The sequence below is a fragment of the Centrocercus urophasianus genome, unplaced genomic scaffold (genome assembly GCF_019232065.1).
Source record: "Centrocercus urophasianus isolate 14NV4802_14NV808 unplaced genomic scaffold, USGS_Curo_1.0 seq_33, whole genome shotgun sequence".
Lineage (NCBI taxonomy): Eukaryota > Metazoa > Chordata > Aves > Galliformes > Phasianidae > Centrocercus > Centrocercus urophasianus.
Window position 1 is genome coordinate 2,818,825 of NW_024884900.1, and position 25,175 is coordinate 2,843,999.

Genomic DNA, 25,175 nt, shown 5'->3' on the forward strand with positions numbered 1-25,175 from the left:
GTTTGTATTCTGCTTTGCTTCACCGTGTTGTTTTAAGGTTTTACAGTTCCATGTTAGGAAAAGATTGTTTTATTTTAGTCTTGAAAATGCATCTTCCTCTTTCTTGTTATACTGGGGAGAAATAAGCAGGATTTAAGCAGGCCTCGGGGAGGTGACCTGAATAGTATGGAGTGCAAGGAGAAGTGCTTTTTAATTCTGTGTAACCTTTGGAAGTAATTCTTCTGCACTGACAAGCAGGGGAAAAAAAGACGGGTTGTTGAAAAGCATTTGACAATAATATACCTGTGTTGTATGTTCTGATACTGTACAAAGGAGTATAATGGGCAAACCTAATGGTGAATAAATTGCAGTCAAAGGTGATCTCTTAAAAATGCAGGGCTTCTGTAGCAAACCAGAGGTAATTTTAGAAGCTATATTCTGTTTTCCTGGTCAGATGAAACCATCAGAAATGCATGTATTTCAAAGCCTTTGATTGCTCTCATTTCGAAGGCAATTCTATTGTGGAATTCCTGCAGTGTTGTATATGGGATAATATATGAAATTATACTTGTAATATGCTGCTGAAAGAGCTTAAAGTTCTGTGTGTTCATATGATCAATATCTGTCACCTTGTGAATGTGAATACAAGCCTGCATTCTTGTTATAGCTCTTAAAACTCAATGATGTTATTATTATTCAATTTCACTGAAATAATTTCAATTGTTTAAGAGTAACAACAGTGAGAATTTTGAAGGAATACAGTGAGAAGGCTCTCATTAACAAGCTTCATCAAGCTCTAATTGATTTTCTTCAAGCTTCAGCCTTTGTGCCCTTGCAGTTTGAAATAGCACAGTATCTTCAGTCCCCACAACTGTGCTGGAACCTTCACCATAGAATGACTGAACAGTTATAAATTAACAGTTATTCTATTCAGATGTTCCTATGAACCAAAGTCTCTCTCCTTCTCATGGTTTTTGGGGCCAAGCCAGCATTTTAAGTTTATTATTCATTGACTATTTTGAGATAACCACGTTCATTGCAAAATACAGGATTTCAGGCCCAAATCCCACTTCCAGCTATCATGGAAATTTCCAGTCCCGTTCCAAAGGAAAATTCCATTTTCAGTATTGCACTCATACCCTTGCTTAGGAAAGGGGTTCCTTTGCATAGCAATAATGAGAAATGGGGTATCGGTCTGTGCCTGTTCAGCTGGACTTGGAAATCTGTTGGAGAAAAATATGCGGAAAAAAGAACAACTGAAAAGTTGCCTTTGGAAGTGGTGGGACGTGGCTGGAACAATCTCAGAGCAGACATAGCGAGATACAGCACGACATACCTTGTGTCCCCTTAACAAAGGTCATTTGTTGCATCATAAAATCTTTGACTGACTGTTGAAGTGTGCCTGTAGATCAGTGCCCAGGGATTTACCTCAGCAAAACACGGCTGACCACGTAACAATAATGTGGTCTGGATGTTGTCAAATCATGAGATACCTTGCAGGCAGGAGCACACCACAGTCCAATCACTTGTTAAGGTTGATCCACTTCAGCTATCAGTCACTCTTTGTTGTCATGATTTCCTTTTACTGCTAAATGGAGCTGAAGGGCGCAGACCTCCTGGATATCAGCAAACAACAGACTTCACTGACGTTGTTGCTGTGCCAGGCTCTTCCCCTATACTTTCCGTTTTGGTAGCATACTTCATCCGCGGCTGACGTCCAACAGCACCATACTGTGTGAATGTAGCACTGCTGGAATTTCTAAGCCTGAAGCTCACTTTTGTTCAGCAGAGGCAATAAAAGGACTGTATGCCACTTAAATCACGTTTACACCCTGTTCAGGGGGTTCACAGCACGGTGTGCATATTCTGCCCTTTCAGGATAGAGGTGAAGTTCATCCTAAAATGAAAACAAAGCGTAAGCCAGGCTCGTTAAGGTGCCTGGTGGGATTTAAGGCTTACTTTAAATGACTTATCGACATCTTACTGCAGATTCACTTCTTGATTCTGTAATATCCTTCTCCAGTCACAAGACTTTAAATTTTACAGTCGCTTCTCTAGAAATGCCTATTAAAAAAGGGGAAAGAAAAGAAGAAAGAAAAAATATCATTGACTTCCATGAGTTCCGCCATGCAATCACTGCTGTGGCCATACAGGCATTATGTTTATAATATGTGTGCTATAAAAGTACAGTTAAAATCAGCAGGATTCACAGACTTGAAAATAGCTATGCTAATTTCCTTTGAACAGCCTCAAATACTAAGCTTCAGTGATAGGAGTTTGGGTTAACTATACGAAGTGAATGAATGAATGACTTTAAAGAGAGACATTTATGTAATGCCTCCCATAACATTTTATAGTCAAATGTGCAGTGAGCCTGCATAGTGAGAAAAGGTGTGACAAATAATGTTCCAATCTCCTGCTGACTATCTCTCACCGTATAGGCATAATTTCTATGCTAAGGAGACAACTTGTTCTCCAGCCCAAAACATTTTATTTTAGCAACATGTATAATAAAAACGGAGTCACTAAGGAAATGTAGTTGTAACTATGTTGCTAAAAGTGCAGTGGCTCACACTAAATAAATTAGAGTATTAGAAGTACACAAGTTGTGAATGTAGAAGTCCAAAATAAAGTCATGTGAGAAACCACGCTGAGCATGGACTCAAACAACGTGCCTGCAGGCTGTGAACAAAACGCCCACCCCCATCGTTTCTGCCGTGTGTTCCTATCTACATTCCTTGATATTTTATATTTTCAACACCATTTCTTCTCATTGTTTGAAAATGAAGTCTAATTATTTTTCTTATCCTGATGCTTCTCGAGCTCCATTTAAATCAGTGGCAAGGGTTTTTAATTAAAATAAATTAACATTACTAGCTATAATTCTTGGAGTGTGACTGCAGGAAAATATGTATTTTTCAATGCATCCTTTTGGTATATAATCTGATTTTATACTGCTTATGTAGTGATTGAACGATTGCTCTTAACACCATGCATTAATTCTGTAGATTGTTACAACTGTGTGGAGCTTATTAGCTCTAATAAATAGATTGGGCATACTGTACAAATACCCCTTGCTTGCAGGGAGCAAAATGGTAGCTTACAATTTAACAGTGGGTGCATTTGTGGGTGAAATTCAGAACTGGGAAGTGGGCCAGTTCCCAGTGATTTCGTTTTTCAGTATAGAGCATCAATGCAGAAATCTTTCACTGGAGAAGGCAAGCCAACTTTCCTGACCCTAATGGTCCAAAATGGCTCTATGGCTGGGAGCCACAAGACACTGAGTACGCAGCTTTGGGAGCCAGGGAGAGGGGAAGGCCAGGAGCAGGGAGCAGCTGGCACTGGTTCCCAGTCACAGGGAGGGCTGGTGTGGAGGAGGCCTGGGCAGGATGCTTGGCAGCCCTGTGACAATGCCAAATTCAGCAGCCGGTGGCTCATGTTCCCCAGCCATGGGTGGCACTTGGAATGGTTGGGAACCACAGGTTAATTTCTCTAGTCCTCATACTGTGAAGTACAATTTCCCTTACGTATTCTGTTGTAATATTTGTATTACTGCAACGTAAGCACTCCATTTAATTTCCATCTACGTACTCCATTGTAGAGCAAAACAGCATCAAACCATAAGTATATTATTTCGTATAAAGTTACTATATGTTAAACCAATATAATATAAATTCCTGTGCCTTACTAAATAATTACAGTCCCAAGCATGAGGCAGTCACTTCTGAGAAGCTGGAACACAGTCACTTGTCCTTCCAGCTGATGAATCTTCTCTTGTTCAGAAAAAGGGTGGAGATAGAAAAGTAGGCAGTAAAGATTTCAGCTTTGTCATTAATCCATGAAATGCCTTCGAATAAATCTCATTCTAAATTTAGTGACTAAAAGAACAGTGACTGAAATTCAACAGAAAAATAGGTGTTTCTGTCCAAGCTGTGTCTGACATTGGGGTGAGCAGCTCAGCATCCATCCACATTAGTCAACCAGTAACCGACTTTAAGGCAAAGCTGTTTGGCTGCATAAGTTGAACCTTGGCTACATCTTCTTGTCTTCCATTCAGCTATTTCCTCTCCAGGTTTTCTTAATAATTTTCTACACGGAAATTGGTTGGATTCTCAGTGTCTCATAATGGAAAAGGCACAGAACACATGAAATCAGGAAGAAATAAATTATTTTCTGTATCCAAACTGAAGAGTTTCAGGGTAGGATTCTGGGCTTGAGAACTATCTCCTAACCACAATGTTTTCTTGTTGCCAGGCCTTGTGGTACATACTGTGTTCTTGTTGTGGTGACAGACTAAGTTCCTACACCACGAGTAAATGTCAACCCGACGAAAGTGAACAATATTGAACTCAGTGTGACAGTTAAATCTGCCGCCTTTCAGAACAGTGGAACTTTAGCAACAAACCAGACGACCTAGTTTAGTTTTGATTCATTGCCACAAAGGAGCTAGATCGAATCTCACTTCTTGAGCAGTCGTAAAATTCTCTTCTGCTGCTCACTGTTGTGCACCGACGCTCTGAAATGCAGAATTCCAGGCACATGTAAGAAAACACCAACTTGCCATGGAAGATTTATTGGTAAGGCAATGGTCAAATTGTTTCTTTATATGCAGCTCTAAGCCTGGAACAGCTTCCTTCCTTCTCTCCAACAGATGAGAACAAAATCTGCCTCATTTAATCTAATTTTGTCTCCGCCAACAGATCCTTCTCTCTAGTTCAGGTCTGCAGAGCTGATTTTTAATATAACTTCAATTAGAGTAAATATATAAATAAATCTCAGCATAGAAGCTTCCAATATTTCTCTGGATGTTTTATAACTCCCTCTGTTAAGCAAGTAACTACTTTTTTTTTCTTTCTTTCTTTTTTTTTTTTTTCCAACACTGGCGTCTGTGACACCTGGAACCCTGGAAGATCTAACATTTGCTTGGCCAAAAGGTTCTGCCTTGGTGCAACAGGATCAGCGTTCAGCTGGGGCTTCTGGATGCTGCTCTACTACAAGCAAAACAAAAAGAACAGTCAGATGAAATGAACGGTATGTTGGATATGTCTTTGCACGTGTAAGGATGTGCTGAGGATATTAAATCAAAACAATATATTGACAGAAATGGATGTTCTCATAAAACCAAACGGATCAGGTAGCAGCCATCACTAGCAGCCAGCAGCGCTCCTTAAATGCTGCTACGCCATTTGTGCTGCATGGTTTTCCTTGTGCCTACGTAAGCGTGTGCGCTGTGCTGGCTCCCCCTCCTGCACTGCAATACGTAGGAAGCTGTTATTCCCAAACGGAGCATTTGCTTGCTGACATCACATGCAGCAGGACCCTTTTGTTTGCCTGTGTCTCCTGCACTGAGATGTTTGCCTGAGTCACGCATCCCGCTGCCTTTCTTCCTCTCCGTCTTGCTTCTGGAGAGCTTCTCCCTGAGTCATGGTTTTAAAATTTTCATAGAGCCCAGTTTGCAGTATGGCAACTGACTACTTTTCCTTTTAATATTTTATTATGTAAATTTTATCTTAATACTATAATGATCCAAAAATCACTGTCACTTTTTTTTTTTTTTTTTTATTGCAGCTTTTTAAATAGTTTTGTGACTCAGATTCAGTGCTGAATTTTGTTTCAAGGCAACGTCAGTTTAGCGTTACTAAATTAAAAATTAAAGATAGTGACTCCCACAACTTGAATTTCCTATTTACTCTTCTGGCTGAATTTCCTCAGCTATAACATCATCAAACTGTGCCAGAAAGGGGGTCAGATGTGTGTGTGTGTACTGACAAACGCTTCTCACAACTGAAGAAATTACCATTTCGCACTGCAGTACCTTTTTTCTCCTCAAATAATCTTATTGATTTGTTTTGTTAATAAAAAAGGACAGATCCCTGCTGTTTTTCAGTGGATAATCATTCATTTAGTTTAGATTCTGAAGCTGCTAATATACTGCTGGTGTCTAAGAAGCCTGGGTCTCCTCTTTGTTAAATGAAAGCCACAAACAAAGCACATTCCAATTACAGAATTTTCATTCTGAAAGCTTTGGTAAAAGAATATGGAAAGCTAAGGGCTGAACAGCAGTTTGGCTCAAGCTTGAGTAGAGATAGAATGTTCTCACCAAAATAGAAACATAAAATTGCATTAAATTTTTTGTCCTTCAAATCTAGCCTTTTTGTCTCTATTGTTATCAACACGAGATAAATGAGAAGTTCAGAACAGTGCTTGACTGCCCTTGATCAAGGACTGAGCAGCAGGTAAGGGCTAACGCCCCATTCTGGCATAGCATAAAGCACTCATTTATCTTAAAGCATCGCTCAACAGCTCCACAACTTTCTGCCCTGATTTGAGGCACCTGAGCAGATTGCTGCATGGAACCTCGTTACAATTCAGATGCACACAGAAACAGATGACTGACCAAGAACTGTGTCATTAAACATACTGCACTGGATGCTCGCATTTCCTGCTGTTGTTTTTTTTAACCCCAAGCAGCTGTATCCTTCATCTCAAAAAAAGCTGAAGCCTCATCATATAAAATAGATTTTATTATAAAAGTAAAATCATGCCATACACAGGTAATTTTTCTGCCAGAAAAAAAAATTTCATATTACAGTTTTAACAATAAAATAAAGTCCAGAGTAGGAATTTAAAGAACCTCTCCGGCTGCCTCTGGCTGCATGCTCTCTCCATGGTTGTTCTCATGCAGCACAGCTTTTTGGAATGGTTCTTCTGAATCACTGTTGCTTTTCCTCTTCTCTCCGTGGCCGTTTGCGAGGGTTCATTTCAGTACCTTCTGCATTTTGGGTGACAGGTGGAGGCTGCACATCTCGGAAGCCCTGAGGCTGTAATATATAAGTGAAATCACGTGATATTACTTCTATAGATACAGAGCATGAGTAACTCTAGTTCCCAGAAGATCAGAATGAGGCATGATGCTATCATTTATTTTAGAAGAGTGGATGCAGAATGCTTCTAGATGAGGTTAAGCTCAGAACTGAAAGGTTTTCAACACAGGTGGCCACTAGTTACTGTCTCTGCTTCCTTTCACCAGTGATGCTACCATTTGCATTTTACTCTAACAACCCCTGACTACATAGCGGTGCTTTTCTGCAAATTAACTTATGCTGCTTATTTAAATAAATTAAAAGCCAAATCCTTCAGCCCAGATTCAAGCCAACCTCCTGCAGAACAAGGAGATGAGCACTGGATTAACTGCCTCAGCCATCTTCAGAAACAGCACTGAAAATCTTCTGAGACCTCCTTCTGTTTCATGCGTCTATTTAATGAACTGAAAACACTGAGGAGACACTGTAAGAGAAGCAGACACCTCATCTGGCCTTTGCAGTCAGCAGGGACAGTCCCAGCACAGTGATTTATGGGACACAATGGGCTGAGTACTTTTAACTGCCAAAACCTAAATGTAGAATTGAAAACTAGATGCTGCTACATAGTAGAGAGCTTAAGGTGATCTATTCTGCTTAATACCATTGGTATTTTCTGTTACATTACCTCACGGTTTGATGATCTTACAAGACTTTAGAAGATGGAAGATCTGAAAAATCAGTTAGCTAAATGTCATCAGTTATTACATAACACCGAGACGTTATGTGAAGCCTTCAACTGCTTTATCTCCAAATGCTGTGTAGGGAGCATTGCTGACAGCTGAGTGAAGGACTCACTGTACTGCAAACTCAAGAGAGGAAAAAGTGTTAATCAGAAATTGTTCTGAGGATCCTAAGTGCTCAGGTCGAGACAACACAGGGCTGAGCACACTTCAGGAAGGCTGACACTTCAGGTTACTGCAGTGTGAAAAATCAGGGAGAATTACTACCAGATGTGTGACTTTTTCAAAATGCCACTATGTCCTGCATCAAAATGAAGCCAAGATAAGACCAATCACAATGTTTTGCTTGTGCCTCATCTCTGTATTTCTATTTCTAAATGCCTCACCTCATGTAGCCTGCTATGTTTGAAGGGAGCAAACAGCAAGAGGTGCCACGAGGGCAGGACCTGTGCGGTCCCTCTGCTATTTTGAGCAACTCAAGTGTTATTCTAAATAGCATAATGGGGAATCTTCAAGTTTAGTGTTTCACTGCTGCTTGCATCTAATCTCTGCTATTTCCCTTAGGCACAAAGGTGGATCAAAGCCAAGAATCCACTTAATCTAGCATGCTAGACTCTCAGTAAAAGCATTCCGGGGCTATAAAGGCTATAAAGGCCAGAACAAGATGAACCAGGCTGCTCAGTATGGTTGTTTTGCGTTTGGTTAAAGGCATGTACACAGCCTCTCTCCAGTGAGAAAGAAAACAAGAATTTTGTAAGTACATGCAATGCTTGTTAGCAGTTTAATATGGAGAAAACATGGCTAGCAGAACTAAGGCTGAAAAAGGCTCCCTTGGACCTGCACAGCTCCCACCACAGATGCGCCCATCTTGGGTTGTTCTTCAGTGTTTCCCTGGCACCTACAGACTACACCAGAACTGATGCCTTTATTACTTTAAAGGCATTCTCATTGTTAGTCTGACAGACTCTGCAAATTTCAGGGAAATATGAACAATTCTTACAATACAAGTTCTGGATCCCTATTTTTCATGATCAAATAATCAGGTCATATTACCTGGGAAATTTAGATGAATCAGATGAGCCATTTACTCCTTTGTGCTTAAATCAATTCACATTTCTATACTCTGCACTTAAGAATGAATCCTCATCAGCCTATGAAAGAATTATTTGATAGGCGTTCCATAGCTTCCAGGCTTGCTCAGACTGGTGGCTGATCTGCCAATGTGCTGGAAAAGAAACAGCTGGAAAAGAACTGGAGCTTCAGGCACTCAGTCCCATACTTCTCCACCAGTGTACAAGCACTGATCAGCCAGATGTCAGAAGTACCAAACTATCTGATTTGCACTGAATTTAATGGCAGTTATAATCCTATGCATCTTAGATGTTGTTGTTTTTTTAAAATTGTCTGCTGTTTATACACAGATGTCCTGCATCATACTTGGAAGCACTGAACACATATTTACATCTTCCAGTTTAACTACTGAGATGAGAATGAGAAATGGTAACAGCAAACAATTATTGTCAGACCTGCTTTTCATGACAGAAACATTGATAATGCATTTTTTACTCACAGAAACATCTGAAGCAGCTCAACAGGATTAAAGGAAAAAACACAGGGATAGTCTGAAGTTGTAAGTAATCTTTGGTTAAGATATGCTCTCTACTGTACATCAAGATTGTGGACGAAGACAGCATAGCTGTTCTATAATATGTACAAAGCTGAAATGGCAATTAAACTAAGAGAATCCAATATTTGGCAGCTGCACAGACAGGGCTGCACAGCTGCATCACATGATCTGAACAACCTTGGGATGTGGTCCCATTTTCCTGTCCAGCCTTTACAGAACTGATAAACAAATAAATAAGTAACTAAAAATAGTGGGAGCATTTAGAGCTGGAAAAAAACCCCTTGAATTCTGCTCAATATCTTGAGGACCTCATTTTAGGGCAGCACTAAAATCTGCAGGAAATGCTATGGCAACGTGTTTCCATGAGGACACAGAGCAAACAGTTATGGCATGTACCTATGTATCTGTCATTTGAAGACACAAGAACAGAGTGCTTGTTTTTTAACCTATAATCAGCTTAAACAATATATATTTTCAATATGTATCTAAGCACTCAACAAAAGTAAACTATCACAGGATTTCCCTAGGGCTGAATGAGGACTCCAGCTGGAATCTCATCATACAGTGACAACAGAAGAAAAAATACACACTTCTGTATATATGGCCTGGCCATAGGGTCACCAGTAGGACAGAGCTGTGAAAGATAGAAGTACAACCTCTGTTGTGTCAGGCAATGAACAGGCAGAGATCTGGAGGTCTCTGGAATGCCGTGAATGATTCTGGTCAGCCTTGCCCTAAAAATGACAAATCAGAACAGATGCAGTTTCCCCAGCCACTGGGGAAACAAACAATGTGACGGAAGAAAGCAGCTTGGCATCCTGAAGGAAGGCTCCAAGTGCAAGACTCTCCTCTGTAATTGTACTTAGGCCAAGAGTTGACATGAAGGGCAGATAAACTGTGCAGCACTGGGACAAGCAGAAATGGGCACAGGATGCCTGTAAATCTGATGGTTAATCTGGAAACATCCTGGTGTTCCTGGCTGCCTTCAGAAAGAAGCTGAAAGGCAGCACGAAGAAAGCGAGCAGCATTCTCAGGTCTGCCAGCGTCTGACAATTTCTTTACATCCAACACTTCGTTCCCATCTCTGTATCTCCATCCCAAGAGAAATACTAACTGTAATGTTATATGGTATGGTTGACTCCTTCTGACTCGGTGATTTGTACAATGTTGCCAACCTGGTTTAAAAAAAAATAAAAAAAAAATTATTGTCCGTGAATACGATATTAAAAAATCATAAGCAACCAAATGGCCAGACCCAAGTTTTCCCACAGTCATTGATAGGTGACCAGTGGAATCTGTGTGTGCATTTTCACAGTGGTCAGTTAAATTCTGGATGCCAAAATCCCACCCCTGTGCGACCTGTCAGCTCAAGTACAATTCAGACCTGCTAACGAAGAGCAATCAATTAGCCTTGTTTCATTACAGTAATTCCTCACATTCTTGGAACAATATCAATTCTGAATTAATTTCAAATGCTACTTTCTTAAAATGCAAACAAAAACGATTTTAAGCACAATTCTCCATAAAGCAACTATTTTTTGCTTGGCCTCTCAACGCTGGGAGATACCCACAAGAATTCAAAAACTTCCAGGGAGTTTTTCTCCCTAGGTGTTTCACAACCTGGCAATAGAACCGAGCAGATGCAGAACGAGAACAAAATGTTCTGTTTCCAAGCCTGACCTTGCCAGTGACATACAGCATAACCTGGAGTAAATAGCTTTTCTTCTATTTCTTCTCTAACACTTCCTTGGCTTCATGCATTTAGAGTCTAAGCAATGCATCCTGACTTGAGCTCACGCTGCACGTAGCCCAGCAGGCACCTGCATCATACAGAGAAGACTGCAAAACACCTCAACAGCAAGGGATTTTTCAACCAGCTCTAAGGCTGTTAGTTTGCACTGTGCCCACCTGCACAAAACTACACCAATGCAAAGCCAATAAAGTGTTCTCTCTGTACCAGGACAGTCTGCCAAGGATCCTGTTAATTATTTTTGTTTTTTTCTTTTTTTTCTCCCTGAGGTGCCATTCTATTAGAGAGCACGTAATTACAGCCTGAGGAACACTGCCACTTCATATTAGCCACGCAGGGAATTCCTCAGAACATCTAAGTGGTGGGTTGTACTTTACAAAATAGCCTAAATCCAAAGCTGCAGAAGCCATGCTTTCACAAGCGCTCAGCTGGAGCTCTGCTGCATAACTGACTCAAAAGGATCTTTCCTCACTGCACTGAGAACCCTTGTAATTAAGCTCTGACATTTCCTGTGCCAAAGAAAAGAGATGGGTCTCGTACTTAGTCAGAGTGCAGTAAAAAAAGACAAATGGATTCTCAAACGGTCATCTTTGCACCTCAGGAGCCCAAAAACAAGATTAACCACAACGGATCATCAGGCCCAAGTAGCTTATGCTACAAACGCAGCAGAATCTAGCTACTTCTGCTTTTTACAGACATGCAACTGTAACCCAAACTGCTCTGCTTCTGCAGGCCTTGCTCCCTATTAGCTGCATATTTATAACGGTGAATGAAACATGTCTGCCTGTCCTTGGCTTTATTTCTGGAACCGACACCTCCCAAATTACTAGCTGCGCTGCAGAAGGAAGGAAAAAAAGCTCTTCACTTCTGATATACAAAATTAACTTTTGTTCATTCTGTAATCATCATGTTGATGCAATTTCTCCCTTATAAAGACTTAACTAATCAGTGCAAATTTAATTCTAAACTAAACAGCCAGCTGTAATCATTCTGCATTGCCTTCACCCTCGGAATTCTTAGAATTTAAAAAACAAAATTCCACAAGAAAGTGTCACTGCTCTTCAAGTTTAACAAGCAGAACTGTGCACTACAACATTCCAGCAGCATTTTTGTTCACTGTTTGCAAAAGGATTAAAAAATCAAATGAAGGCTTCTTAAGTCCCAAGTTGCAGCACTGTGATACTAAAATGCAAGTTGAACCCAAATGAGCAAGGAATAAAAATATGCTTGTAATGCAGCAAAGAGGTGAAAAATGTACCAGGAAACAAAACAGATCTCACTGCAACAGGCAAAACCTTGTACCATTTTTAGAAGGGCCATCTTCTCCCCTTGGGCTTTTAAGCCCATCTCCCATAGGCGCACTCTACACTGTGAGTAAGGTGGCTCTCTTTCCAACCCTCCACTGTACTGTAGCTTTATGCAGCTGCTCAGTTCTCCAGAGCCATCGGGTGACATTTAAAAGCAGAAAGAGCCAACAGCTGCCACTGAGGTGCAGGGCTCAGTGGGCCTGTAGTCTTCCTAAGAATTAGTATGTAGATGGAAAGCCCTCTTGAGCATCAAATGAATTTACACAGACTGCACCATGCAGACTGAAGTACAGAAATTCCATTCCCTGCTTGCAAAATATGGTGAGACTGAATTTTTGATAGAGCCAAACTCCCATAGAAGCAAGGATTCTTGTGTCTGAGCAAGTGCCATTACAATGACTTGGTCGGCCGTGGCACAGCACCTCAGCAACAAACCACACCAAAAAGGAAAAGCACAACGGTGCAGCTCACACTGCTTAGCTCAAACGAGACTTTTCTTGATCTTCAACAGCCTGGGTCACAGAAGACCAAGGACAAAACTCAAATTTAAAACCCTGCTTGGCCATTAAAGCCCATTTGAAAAAGATCCAATGTCACACTTGTCAGTCCTACTGCATACCTTTACTGGCCTATATTTTCACTCACCTCTGAGTGTTGTCCCAGTGAAAGATTAAACGCACGGTAGCAGCATGTCCCCAGCTTTCTCCTGCATAACAGAAATTTATTCATCTCCTTTAAAAAATAGCAGCTTCATAAATTGAACTGAAAGTAAACCAGTCTTAAAAAGAAAAAAACAACACCAAAAAAACATGATTAAGCCCATGTATCTTTCTTGCAGAAACAACTCCCATCTTTTTCACACATACAAGGATTTCACATCTAGTTCATCAAATAGACCAAGACAATGAATAATCTCTGTGTTTTATAGAAAGCTTGACGCAACACCTCTCTATCTGTAGAAGAAATGAACATGTACCTCATAAAGGACAGGTACGAGACAAATCCTGAAAAGAGGCACCATGAAAAAAGATCTTTCTTATGACTGTAAAGAAGTCTAGGTAGTATGTCTAAATCCTACTTCAAAATTGCGGCGTTCTCTCTCTCAAGCATAATCATGAGCAAACATCACTCCCTTTGGGATACATGCTTTGGGAGAAAGTCAATGATTATTGAAGTATTAAGGGCCCCTGAAGCAGTCTTCCACTTCTGACAGAAGAATGCAAACAAACACAACCATAAGTGAAGGGAAAAGAAAAAGAGAAGGAAGGTTGGAATGTATTTCATGGGAAATGGCCCTACTGTTTCAGCTCAAACCTGGCAAGCTCAGACAATTTACAGACACACTTTTTACTGGGTGTTTTTTTCTGTTTGTCCCATGAGACATTCAGCAGTCTGAAGATGGATTAGATTTTAAAGGAGTCGTTTGGGTTAAGTGCCACAAGCCTGCAGCAGCTCTAACTTCTGAATCACTTATTTGTTGGATCTCCATCATGTCAACAGGCCCACATGCCCTGTGTGCTCTGGTATTCATTAAAGCACGGAGAAGGAAAACGTGATTCAATGATAGGGAAGACCTGGACCCTCTGGGCGTCCTGCCAGACTCTGTTCCATTATACTGAAATTGAGATTAGAGATTTTGGTTATCAGATACAGTTCTGAGTCAGAGATCAAAACACATTTTACAATGGGTATAAATTCCACACCAGCACGTTTCCAACTATATTGAACATGAGTGAAAAATGCTACCATAAAATGAGACATTTCTGAGTTAAAACTGTTTGCAGATTAATATTTGACCTCTTTTCTAAATATATCGAATAGAAATGTCTGGGAACAGCCAGCTTAGCTATCACTAGTGAGAAAGAGAGCTGCCTTCCGTAAGGCTTTGACTTAATACCTTGCAGCATCTGTGCTTTTTTCCCCCCATCATAATTAAGAACTTCCCTTCTGCTAGGAAGATGAGTAAGAGTTTAGAGATTAATGTTCTTGTAAAATCTTAGAAATTTCTAAGGCTTACCAGTCAATGAGGGGAAAAAAAATATGTAGGGGAGGCAATAGGATTGGTTTTACTTGGGTTCTGCTCCTGACCCTCCCCTCAACAGCTTTATTGGCTAAAAGCAACCATAGAAAAGCATGAGGTTCTTCAGCCTTTACAATGAGGCTTTTGAAACAGCATCCCTTAAGAGTGGGTCATAAAAACCATCCAGTAATCCATCAGCTCAATGTTTGTACTGCGTCTTTGGAATAAATTCACATCCCACTGAAAGCAGCTCTGGAGCACTCCAAAGTACTCCACTTGAGATACTGCCGTTTAGGATGAGCAGAACACCTCCTCGCTGAATCTTTTACCAGCTGCTACAAACCCTCAATTCTGCAAGAGTGCACCCCATTTAGTTTAGCTACACCACGTGGTTGTGCATATTCTGGTGAGAGCCACAATCAGTTTATGGTCAATAGGAAGTTATGTCAAATTACACATTTGTAAAAATAAGTACATGCACCAGACAATACCTGATGTCTTTGAGTTGTAGCCTACTCTGAATCCTTTCACACTCCTTCCTGTCCCTATGACTTAAACACAACAGATCTCAAACACTGCTGGTTATTTTTTTAAGATGGAATCTATCAGCTCTAATTCAGCTTATAGCCAGAAAGGCTGCTTAAAATAACTAATACTTCAGAGAGCAAGAGGCAAAAACGACAAAAAGGGTCAGGTACTGAAAGCTGGTTCTTTATCTGCATGCACAGCTCAAAGTTCCACATTCTCCAAGGAGATGATCTGTATTTGTTCATCTTATCTTACATCTGTGCCAAATGGTTCAATGCCTGCACAGACACTGAGAACATCTCTGCTTTTGTTCTGTCTCCTTTCTCTCCTTCCTCTGCAGAACAAGAGGTTCATTACTTAATTCACAGAAACTGAAGCAGTGGACAGATAATTTGTGCCCTTTAACTGCATCACAAAATAATGTAGTTACAACCTGTAAGAAGAAAAAGCTCAGCATTTAGCTCCTAATTTGTCTATATCTCTACTTCAGAAGAACTGTTCTATTTTCCCCTATGACCACAGCAGAAGACTCCATCCGAGGTACTCTGCTCATCACAGGGCAAAATGGAATCGTCTGAAAAGAACTTTAATTCTCTGTGGGCTGGCTGTAGTTGAGGATCTCACACAGAACTTCCCTCTGTATCATAATTGCAGAGATTAATGGGTAGAGGGTTCCAGCTGTGCACCAAATATGAAACACTTCTGTTTCAAACAGTAAATGGCAACATGTTCAAGTGTAATGGCAAAACAAATGATTTAAATTTCATTGGAGAGGCAGTGGATGATTCTCTGGATAACTTCAGTGTATTCTGAGGGGTGTGACCACGAAGCTGTGGACATGAGTTCCTGTTATTGTTTAACTTATTCATCACAGTCTTTCTGGTAGAAGTTTAAAGCCCATACTGCCATTCCTACATTCTTTGTATGATCCATCACCAGCAAGTTTCATCTCAATTACCTCATCTGCCACCAGCTTACTTATTATTTAAACAGTTGAGGCTTACCTGGCCCACTTCTGGCAGAAAATGGGTTGGGAGACAAACAGCTCAGCCAGCACGAAGGATGTGGCAGCGACCACCAGCAGGGCTGCTGGCCTCCTTAGCTGACACTGCTGCAGCTGGAACACCTCCACAGCCTACCATCCTCAGGGGAAAGCTGCAACGCATTTGCTGCAGGTCTAAATCTAGCTCCTAGTCTTCATACCATGTGCTTCTTAGGGTGTGATATTGTCTCCTTAAAGAACACTGATAGATCTAATTCACAGTTTACTAATAATTTTTTGTTGTTGTTCCCGATGCCAAAAGTAAGGAAATCATGCCCAGTGCAAAAGCTAAACACCTACCTAATGCAGGTACCAACATGGACTGGTTTTGTCCAAACCTGGTTGTCATTTGGTTTGTCAGAACAACCTGAAAGAGGAAACAAGCAAATAAACAATGTTTCCAGAAAACAGATTGGGAGGGAAGGCTGGCATTTCTAAAAAGTTTTTATCAATCAAGAAGTTACTTGAGCAAAACTCCTGCCATTGAAATGAAGCGTTTGTGTTAACAAGAAGAAACTAGAAAGGCCCCTCACCTTTTCCTCAATAGCCAAAACAAAATAAGAAAACTCTGAAAAGTGTATTTTCAGTTTGCATGAAAGGAGCATTAATTTCATTCAGGGTTAAACAAAAATAAAAACAAAACCTACTCCCCCTAAATTTCTTCCTTCCCGAGGGACATAACTTGTATCTTCCATTGTCTTTGTACTGAATACCATTAGGATCTGTATTTAGATGCATGTGTCTTGTAATAGCCCTCTATAAAGAGATAACAGTTCAGTCACCCTGGCTAAAGTGAACCTGATGCTGCACAAAGCAGGGATCAACCCGGTGATTAACAGAACTGCTGCACCTCGTAGTCTAAAAATGCGCAAGAGAGTACAACACAAAGCAGGATGGAAGGGAACAGACAGAGCGGGGGAGTGTTTTCGCAGCACGAATCACTCGTAGGAGGTTCACAGACAGTCTAGGTTAGATCTCTGGTAGAAATGAGGGTGGGTGAGACAGAAAAGAGCCAGGAATATTAACTGCAAAGTTCATTAAAAATGAAGAATAAAAAAAAATGGTATCTATCTTAAACTGCAGGGATTTTCACTCTTTGTCATGCCTGTAAGCCAGAAAAGAGCACTGAGCACACGGGGCTCACACCAAAACACTCCTATAGCTGAAAGCCTTGAGACACAGCCTGCACATCTGAAAAAGGTTCCTCATCCTGAGCAGATGATAACAATTCCACCAAGGCTGCCCATCTCATTGTTGCAGAACGGTTGTTTCTGGGCATTCCAGCACAACCCAACTGAGTTCAGCTTTAGAATCTAAAGAAACCTGCTTCCTGCCATATCAGAGCACTCAGACTGCCCAGCTTTGCTGCCAGTCAAGCAATTTCTGGCATGCCAGATGAATTTAATTCCACATAGCTTGCAAACAGTCTAACTCAAATACTAACAAAGAAGGTCACCGAACCAAACAATTTCTGAAGCCCTGTGATTGATTACTTCTTTATCAAGTGTTTATTTAGCAACTGTTTGTATTAAACTGCTCACTTGTTCAACAGAAAAGTTATGTTTCCCTTGAACAAAGAAAAAGAGGCTATACAATGACAACCACTCCCTTTCAAGGTCACCAGGTACCCAATTTATGAGTGAAAGCACTCAGAACAGGAGGCTGTGCAAACAAAGCAGTCACATAACATTTGTCTCCCTTGGTGCCCACACCAAAAGGAGGAACCTCCATAATTCACATCACGAAGGAGAGGGGGAACACTTTCAGCAGTAAGCACAATCACTGAACCAAAGCAGAGCTGTGCTCCTTCCTGCAGCTAACAGAGGATGCACAAGGGAAGGCTTATTTTTAGCAGTTACGAACAAAACCAATTGCACGAGAGAGTTGTGGGCGACAAGGAAGCAAATCACCTGGAAACAGCTGCAGGAGCAAGCACCATTTTGAGACCGTGTAAGCTCTAATTCCTGAACAATGCTTTTCTGTACTTCAAAAGACTTGTCAAAACAACTTCTGGAACAGATGCAGCTTCTGAGTGCCATCTGCTGGCTACCGGCTGCACCTTGGTGGGCCTCCACACAGGCACAAATGGTGCAGCAACAATGCCCAGGAAGGAAGCAATGGGCTTCCACGGGTGCCAAAACAGCAAACCCAACTCCAGCAGGTAATTGTTTTTCCTTCCTAGGAACAGATTTATTTTTACACCAACAGGAGTTGTTGTAACTGCTAAATATTCCAAAGTATTTTATTGCATGTGCGCTTTGCAGGCAGGAAAGAGTAAAGAAGCATTCTATTTCCAACCCTGTCCTGCAAGAAGATTATGTGAAACCATGACAAAAATGACATGCTAGGATTTGAGATTCCCAGGACGCTTTTTATTCAATTTTTACTTATTTTGGCAAGACCACAATTTTTCCATCTACCCAGTTTTGCCTGTGCTATCTATCTATGCTTCCAATCAAACTGACAAACGTTACAGTAAAGGACATCCCTTCAGCTTTACTTTGCCATCTGCAATTACAGATAATTAAAGACAATTACAGATCACACTGGCTGTATTCTTTGTCATGCATTTATTCCCAGGTAACTCTCTTATGATGTAACTCTGCCCCAGACCTACCGCTGCTTTGTGATCATTTGCTATGATGATCAGCTGCTGTGCCAGACCATTCAGAAGCCGTGTTCGAAGTGAGAGGTCCTCAAAATCATGGCGGAAGGGAAAGGCAATTCCATCAATTACCACCAGTCGGACCTAAACACAGAAGGAAAGGAAAAAACGACCACTGCTTTCATAATGAAGAGCTGTAAGATTCCTTCTTAACAGCTTCAGAATGTTTTGTACGAGGTAACACAAAATTTGATGCTCTGATGTGTGTGACAGCACAATACTGTTACTGGAGACAAACAGCAGCAAACCAGTGCAGGGTAAAGAGCCCTAAGGTCCAAACACGCTGGTAAGTGCAGTACTGCATTGTGCACACAAAGCTCAGAATGCATCTGCATTAGCTTGAACAAAATGTTGCTCTAAACCTTTCCATTATTTAATTCAGAACAGAGCTGCTGTTCCAACTCTTTCCAGTTTCAAATCTCATTCACTTAGAGCTCACTTATCTCTGGTACAGAATACAACATGACAAAGCTGGACTTAAGGCCTTGAAGAAAAGCTGTAGAGGAAAATCAGAAATGTACTTTTGTCAACTCTCCACAAACACTATTTTACTTTACCTTCTCCCTCAAAAAACAAAGTCCAAACCATAGCTAGAAGACGTGCTGCTTGCAGTCATCGTTAAGATCATCAGGTTCTGTGGGTCCTGTCTGCTTTGCAAACATGCATTTTAACAGATGCCTTAAGATATTCCAGATGCTGTGTAATGGAGCTGAGTATCTGCCTTGCCTGGAGATGTTTGCTTTGCTTATTAATTATCACTTCTGTAGTGATCGTTAGTTGAAGGTAGAATAAAATGCTGCTGCAGGCTCATCACACTCGAGACACCATGCAAACATTAGTATGGGATTTTGATTTCTACTAACTTCATTTGCTGTAACTGTTCTGATGACACAAATGTCTGAAATACAGAAGGGAGATGGACTGCCCCAGTGTTCACATGTTGTCTCTGAAGTCCCAAATATCTACAAGTTCTTGCATCAACGTACAAGACAAGCTGGAAAAAAGAACATTCTGATTTTCTGTATTATTGATTTAACTTGTTACAGGAAAGTAGCTTTGTGGCTGGAACATATAAGCCTGCAACAAACATCATGCTGCGAAATGGCCCTGAGGCTGCAACTGAAAAAAAAACCAACAAAAAACCAAAGAACACCAAGTAGTTAGAACTAAAATATGATGTGCTCCTGCTAAAATTCTTCTCCTTTCTGCAAATTCATTTCTATGAGCCTCTTGAGTAATTTTTTGACTGGAAAAAAACAATCAGTTCAACAATCTGAGCATGACTCATACTAGAAGGGAATATTTACATAGTTCAATTACTTGCCTATCAGATTAATATAGCAAGGTAAGATGTGAGTTAGTTTACTTTCTCCTGGTTGCATTTATTTCAAAATAGCAAATAATATGGCCTGGTTTTGCTTTAGATCTACTTGAGGAAGCTTGATAACACGTGCCTTTCACACGTCAGTTTGTCTTTATATGACATAATGAATTATGTTTATTATGATAATGATATTTTCTAACTTTTTTTCATATTATTGGTATTTTTCATACCAACAAGCTCTGAAAGTAATGCATATTACCCACTGTCTCTCTTACAACTACATATCCTCTCCTTGGAGGTATTCCAGTAGTTCCAATCTCAGCACCAGATCTGCAGAGGGATCACACTAATTTTAATGAGATCTGGACTTCAATGAGCAATCTGTCAAGTCACTTGCAGCCTGTCCAAGGAATCACCAGAAGGTCGTACGGTTTTCCTGCAACCTTCAGTATTTCAGGCTCCAGGCCAAGCATCCATAATCAGCACAGATGGCACCAAAGAACTGCAGCCCAGCGTAACTGCACTAATGAAGCCATGTACTTTCCACAAGAGCAAACACAACAGGGCACCGCTAGCAACTGGCAGAGAAAGGGAAATACCAGACTATACTAAGCAAAAGCAAGACTCCCATCTGTGCTTTCAAGATCATAACAACTTCCAAAAATGGAAATGAGATGCAAAACACAATTTAACTAAACAACACTGATTTGTGCTCTGATGCAATGAGGCAGAAGTTTTGTTCTCCAAATCCTGCTAGGGAGTGATCTGCTATGTAGAGATCTGCTATGTAGAATCTAGAAATCTGGGAAGGAGGTGGAAAAAATCTGCCTTGCTATAGCATTCCACTAAGAACTAGATACTAGGCAGCTTTTTGGCTGCAGTCCACCCAAGAGTTAAGCTGCAGGCTTTCGTTGCTTGTAGCAACAGAAGATGTACTGGAAAGAAATCAGAGTCACTTTCTGGATGCCAAGATGTGCAGGATGCTCTCAGTTCTTTTTCTGGGAGGAAAAAACTGGCACTAGGTCCTTCTGATCCCCTGCACAGTGGCCACATGCAAACAGTTCAGCCTCCTGTACAGCAGTTTTGTTATGTTTTCTACTTTAGTGATCGAAGAAATATAACCTTTGTGGCAACACCAGATCCAGTACCTTTGCCTGAAAGTTGAGATTCAGGATGGTAGCAGCATTGGTAACCAAAGTTAATTACTCTCAAGAGTCATGGGGACTGGAACAGAAAGCAAACAAGTAAGCAAACTTTACATTTGTACTCTGGCATCAGCCAATACATTATTGATAAGCTGATGAAGTACCAATGTGTTACTCTTATTATATCAGAGTATTCCTGAAAGCATCTAATGCAAAAGTGAGTGTTATCTTCAGGTAACTCCATGATAACCCTTACCTTTCAGTTCTGCAATAACTCTTACCTTTGAGTGCTCTGAAAGAAAGTCTGGGAGGAGATAGACCTGTGCTAGAAGCTCTATGTAGTCACGGCAACGGAAGTAATATATGTGAGAAAGGATACTTTCCAGAGAAAAAGTCTCCAAAGCTTTTAGATGATCTGAGAATAAACAGATGAATAACCAAGTCAACAACCTGTAGGTACAGGCATACTGCTGCCCTAATTATTCCACCATTCCACATACAGCAATAATAGCAGCAAACCTCCCAGAAACTCTGCTAAGATAAACCAGCGAAGGTAAGGAGGCAGGAAACCTATTTTCCATCTGGTTTGAAAGTCAGGAGGGTAGTGAGCAGATGCTTGCTCAGCGTTAGCACACGGACACACTGGAGCCTCCAAGGGAGTGCTCAAAAAATGAAAAATTAACTTACGAAAAAGAACTCTTCAATCACTTTCAAACCAGAGCACCACAATGAAACAACACACAGAAAAAAAGTTACCCTTAGATGAGATCAGCTCAGTCTGCAGTACGGCTCTACAGTCACACTGACGCAGTTGTGGGTATGATACATAGAGATGGAAGTAAAAGGCTGGCAGCAAGAACTGCTTAAGCAAGCACTGCTTCTGAAACCCTTCAACTGCAAAATTCACTCTTTGGAAGTGGCCCACCAGACAGAAAAAAATGATTTAGCAACATACCTTCTTCTTGATGAGCTTCAGCAATAAGCTGGCAATGCTGCACGCAGGCAGTTGCAATATCCGCTGCTCTGTCTACCATAAAACTGCCTTCAGTATCAATGAACACTGCTTCCCCAGCTACACCCCCAAAGCATTCCGGGATCTGGACATCCACTGCCAGCTGCATACTGCCATGGAAAACAAAGACGAAAAGATAAATAAGTACATTACAAATCTCCCCCTCCAAACTTGTTACATTTCTGCTAAGGAACAGTGCCAGGAAAGAACAGGTCCATAACAAGATGAACTCTCACCGTCCTTAAATTCAACAAAGAAAAGTGATTCTCAGTTGCACAGAAGTAATCTAAAAAAACCAAATACCATAGTTGTGTTTTCCCAACACCAGGTGCTCCACAGATCTCAGTAATTTTCGTCAGTTGCACACCACCTCCCAGAATGTTGTCCAGCGCTGAACAAAAGGTGATGATGAAGCCCTGTGCTTGCTCTTCTTCCAGAAGTTCCAGAGCTGTGCACTTCCTGGTGCTGTCTGACCCCCCAGCCGTCTTTGCTGCATTGCCAGCACATTCCTGCCTGACAACCTGTAATACTTCCAGCGCCTCTTCTTTGGAGACCCCAATTTCTAGGAGAGACAAAGTCATGAGAAGTTACTTTGTTTTTACAATTTATTTAGAATACAAACAGAAAACACAGCTTGTTTGGCAGAACCTGATACTTCTGCTGCGTGACTCAGAATTATTAATCTTTTTAGTATAAAACGCTTGCCAACACATTCAGAACTAATGATCCGGTCTGCAGAAGAACTTGGAGCAGCTGAGGCGTCAGAAGGCAATGAGCAATCTGCAAAACGGCCGTCCACAGCCACGCTTAGGATCAGGGAGAGCAGCGTGCTGCTGAATAACCTCGTCTGAAGCAAGAAAGTCCCCGAGGGCAGTCGGGCTGCTGGCCAGTGGGCAGCAGCAGCACCCACAGATCACAGCGAGCAGCGAGGCAGCGCAGGGCAGAACGCAGCACTCAATATTTCAGTCCTGAAACAAAGTAGTGCCTGCAAATGTCCTCACATGCTTACAGGGTGTTATCACTGAGGGCCGCCCAGCAGACTGACAGGCAGGCTTCAGCCTCCTGAAAAGCAGTTCTTGTAACTTCATACAGGTTCACTTCGTGTAACGCGTGCAGCTAAGAGGAGGAACGTGACAGTGTTTTATTTCCAGTGCTTATCGCTCAGTATAACCAGCGACCGCCTCATTTCCCTCTACCCTGGAGGTGCCCCAGGTCCCACAGGGAAGCTGCCACAGTACAGACCTCAGGACGGGTAATACACTTCAGCCTCTCAAGGTGCTTCACGAGCATTAAGCCCTGACACGAGCATTAAGCTCTGACACGAGCACAGCCCCGCCGCAAGGCGCTTCCAGCTCCCGCACGGGAAGCGCGCCGACCCGAGGCACGGAACGGCCTGCAGGCCGGGGAGAGCCCGCCCCGCGCCGGTACCTTTGCTCAGCCCGCACGGACCGGTCTCCAGCAGCTCCTGCGCTGTTTGGAAGCCGGCGGCCAGCAGGCGGGCACGCAACGCGGGGCTCAGCGGCAGGCTGCCCACGTCCCGCTGCATGCCGCGCACACCGCCCCGCGCGGCGCCAGCGCGGCTCTGAGGGAGCGGCCCGTGCGCATGCGCGATGGAGGGGAGGGGGGGGGCAGTGAGGGAAGTGTCTGCGCGCGCGGGCTGTGAAGGCGCGAGGCGTGTGGACACGTGTCCGGGGCTGCGGCCGTTGGGCGGTGGCGGCGCGAGGCTGTGAGGGAGTGGCGAGGAATAACGAGCGGTGCTGCGGCGGGTTTGGTGGCCGTGCTGAGGGAATGGATCAGAGAGCAGCGGTGCCGAGCTAGCCGTGAGCCAGAGGCGGTTGCCGGCTCTGTTCTGTCTTTGCTCGTATGCCTACGCGGTTCTCTGGGTGGCCCGGTGGCCTCCTGCGCCTTCTCCCTTAGCAGGGCTCTGCCCGAGCCTGCAGGCAGGCTGTGCTCAGGCGGCTCGGAGCAGCCAGCAGCCGCACCGTGCTGACGGCCGTTCTCTTTGTCGGCAGGGCTTTCAGCTACTGCTGACAGCTTCACCTCCTGACGTTCTCGAAGCCTGAGGTAACTCGGAGCCGTGACACCGTGCAGCCTGGCCTCGTGCTGAGGGAGGAGGATGGCTCACGTGCAGCCTCTGCCCATTCCCTGCCCTGTGCAGCTCGGGAGTTTGAAAGGAGATTCTCTAGAAGCTCAGCTGCACGAGTGCGTCCGGCAGGGGAACTGCAGGAAGGTGAAGAAGCTCCTGAACAAAGGTAAAAACTCGCTTAAAAAGGGCCCTGTGGAAAAGCTCTTATTTGAACCACGTGCTTATATCTGTTCAGAGGGAAAAAATAGGTAGAATCAGAATGCTGTCCATCAATACAGTTGTGGAGATACGTTTATAAAAACTGTTGCCTTTGGCCTTCTTGGCAAATGGCACTAATTAATAAAATGTGCTTTTGGCTGTAAGGCTTACAGGACCTCAGTCTCAAGTGATGGAGGTTCTGTAAAACTAAGTTCTGAAGGTCTGCTTTAGGAATGTCCAGAGGGCATTTTAAGTCTTTAACAGGGTGGTTAAAGTATGGGTTTAGATATTGGTGTTTTTAATGACATGGGGACAGGAATGGCACAAATGAACCCTGGTAGTTGGTGCAGTTGTTAAGTAGAAATGTTCCTAAATCATTGAATCAGAGCAGAATGCTGATAGCCTGGAAGTGCTGAACACAGCAATGAAAAGGAAGCAGCATGTATGTATGCGGTGTGTACTCTGCATAACACAGGGAGCTTTGGACGTGATATTCTCTAGAGATGGAAGAAATGTGACTGTGAAGATTAATTGTAGGCTTGAAGGTAGTTTTTCCTAAATGTTATTGAACATTTAAATCTCATGCTCTGATCTCTAAGAGTGTGACTACGCAGCACGAGCGCCTGGCTGCTATGGAGGGCTGCCCAGCGACTGCAGCCGCCGCTCACCGTCGCGTCCGTCTGAGTGGAGCGGCCCTCCAGCAGGGGGCGGTGTCCCCGCCCCGTCCCTTGAGCGGTGCTTTTGATTGGTCGGCCAGGGCGGAACATGCAGATGAGGGCGTGTGTCCGAGCTGCAGTGTCGCGCTTTTGGGGTTCCCGCATCGGGGCCGGGGGGCGGCGGGAAGATGCAGGAGCGCGGGTGTGTGCGGGGAGTGACGGTGCGGGGCTTGGGGCGGGACTGGAGCTCGGTGCGAGCGGTGTCCGTGAGCTGGAGGGCGGTGCGCGGCGAT

At 42.6% G+C, this 25,175-nt stretch overlaps 2 protein-coding genes across 2 annotated transcripts in view; one reads left to right on the plus strand and one right to left on the minus strand.

Moving 5' to 3' along the window:
- Positions 1 to 6,485: 6,485 nt before the first annotated feature.
- On the minus strand, positions 6,486 to 23,488 carry RAD51C (RAD51 paralog C). The gene is made up of 9 exons (XM_042830216.1): positions 23,371 to 23,488; positions 22,246 to 22,504; positions 21,886 to 22,052; positions 21,212 to 21,345; positions 18,414 to 18,545; positions 16,097 to 16,163; positions 12,852 to 12,912; positions 10,264 to 10,324; positions 6,486 to 6,800 (listed from the first exon to the last, which is right to left on the minus strand). Exons 1-9 carry the CDS (start codon positions 23,486 to 23,488, stop codon positions 6,693 to 6,695), a joined length of 1,107 nt encoding a protein of 368 aa, XP_042686150.1. The 3' UTR covers positions 6,486 to 6,692.
- A 570-nt stretch (positions 23,489 to 24,058) lies between these two features.
- TEX14 (testis expressed 14, intercellular bridge forming factor) overlaps positions 24,059 to 25,175 on the plus strand; it is a 24,676-nt gene continuing 23,559 nt past the window's right edge. Inside the window, exon 1 of the mRNA XM_042830231.1 lies at positions 24,059 to 24,194. Coding sequence (XP_042686165.1) covers positions 24,059 to 24,194 — 136 coding nt within the window. The remainder of the gene's footprint in view (positions 24,195 to 25,175) is intronic.

Bases quoted from the DNA above. Each gene is read 5' to 3' on its own strand.
- RAD51C (XM_042830216.1), bottom strand. From the start codon at position 23,488: ATGCAGCGGGACGTGGGCAGCCTGCCGCTGAGCCCCGCGTTGCGTGCC. The intron at 21,346-21,885 runs GTATGTTGCTAA...GTTTATTCTCAG, and splicing joins TGAAGCTCATCAAGAAGAAG to ATCATCTAAAAGCTTTGGAG. The intron at 18,546-21,211 runs GTAAGAGTTATT...TTCTGTGTTTAG, and splicing joins TTCTTTCAGAGCACTCAAAG to GTCCGACTGGTGGTAATTGA.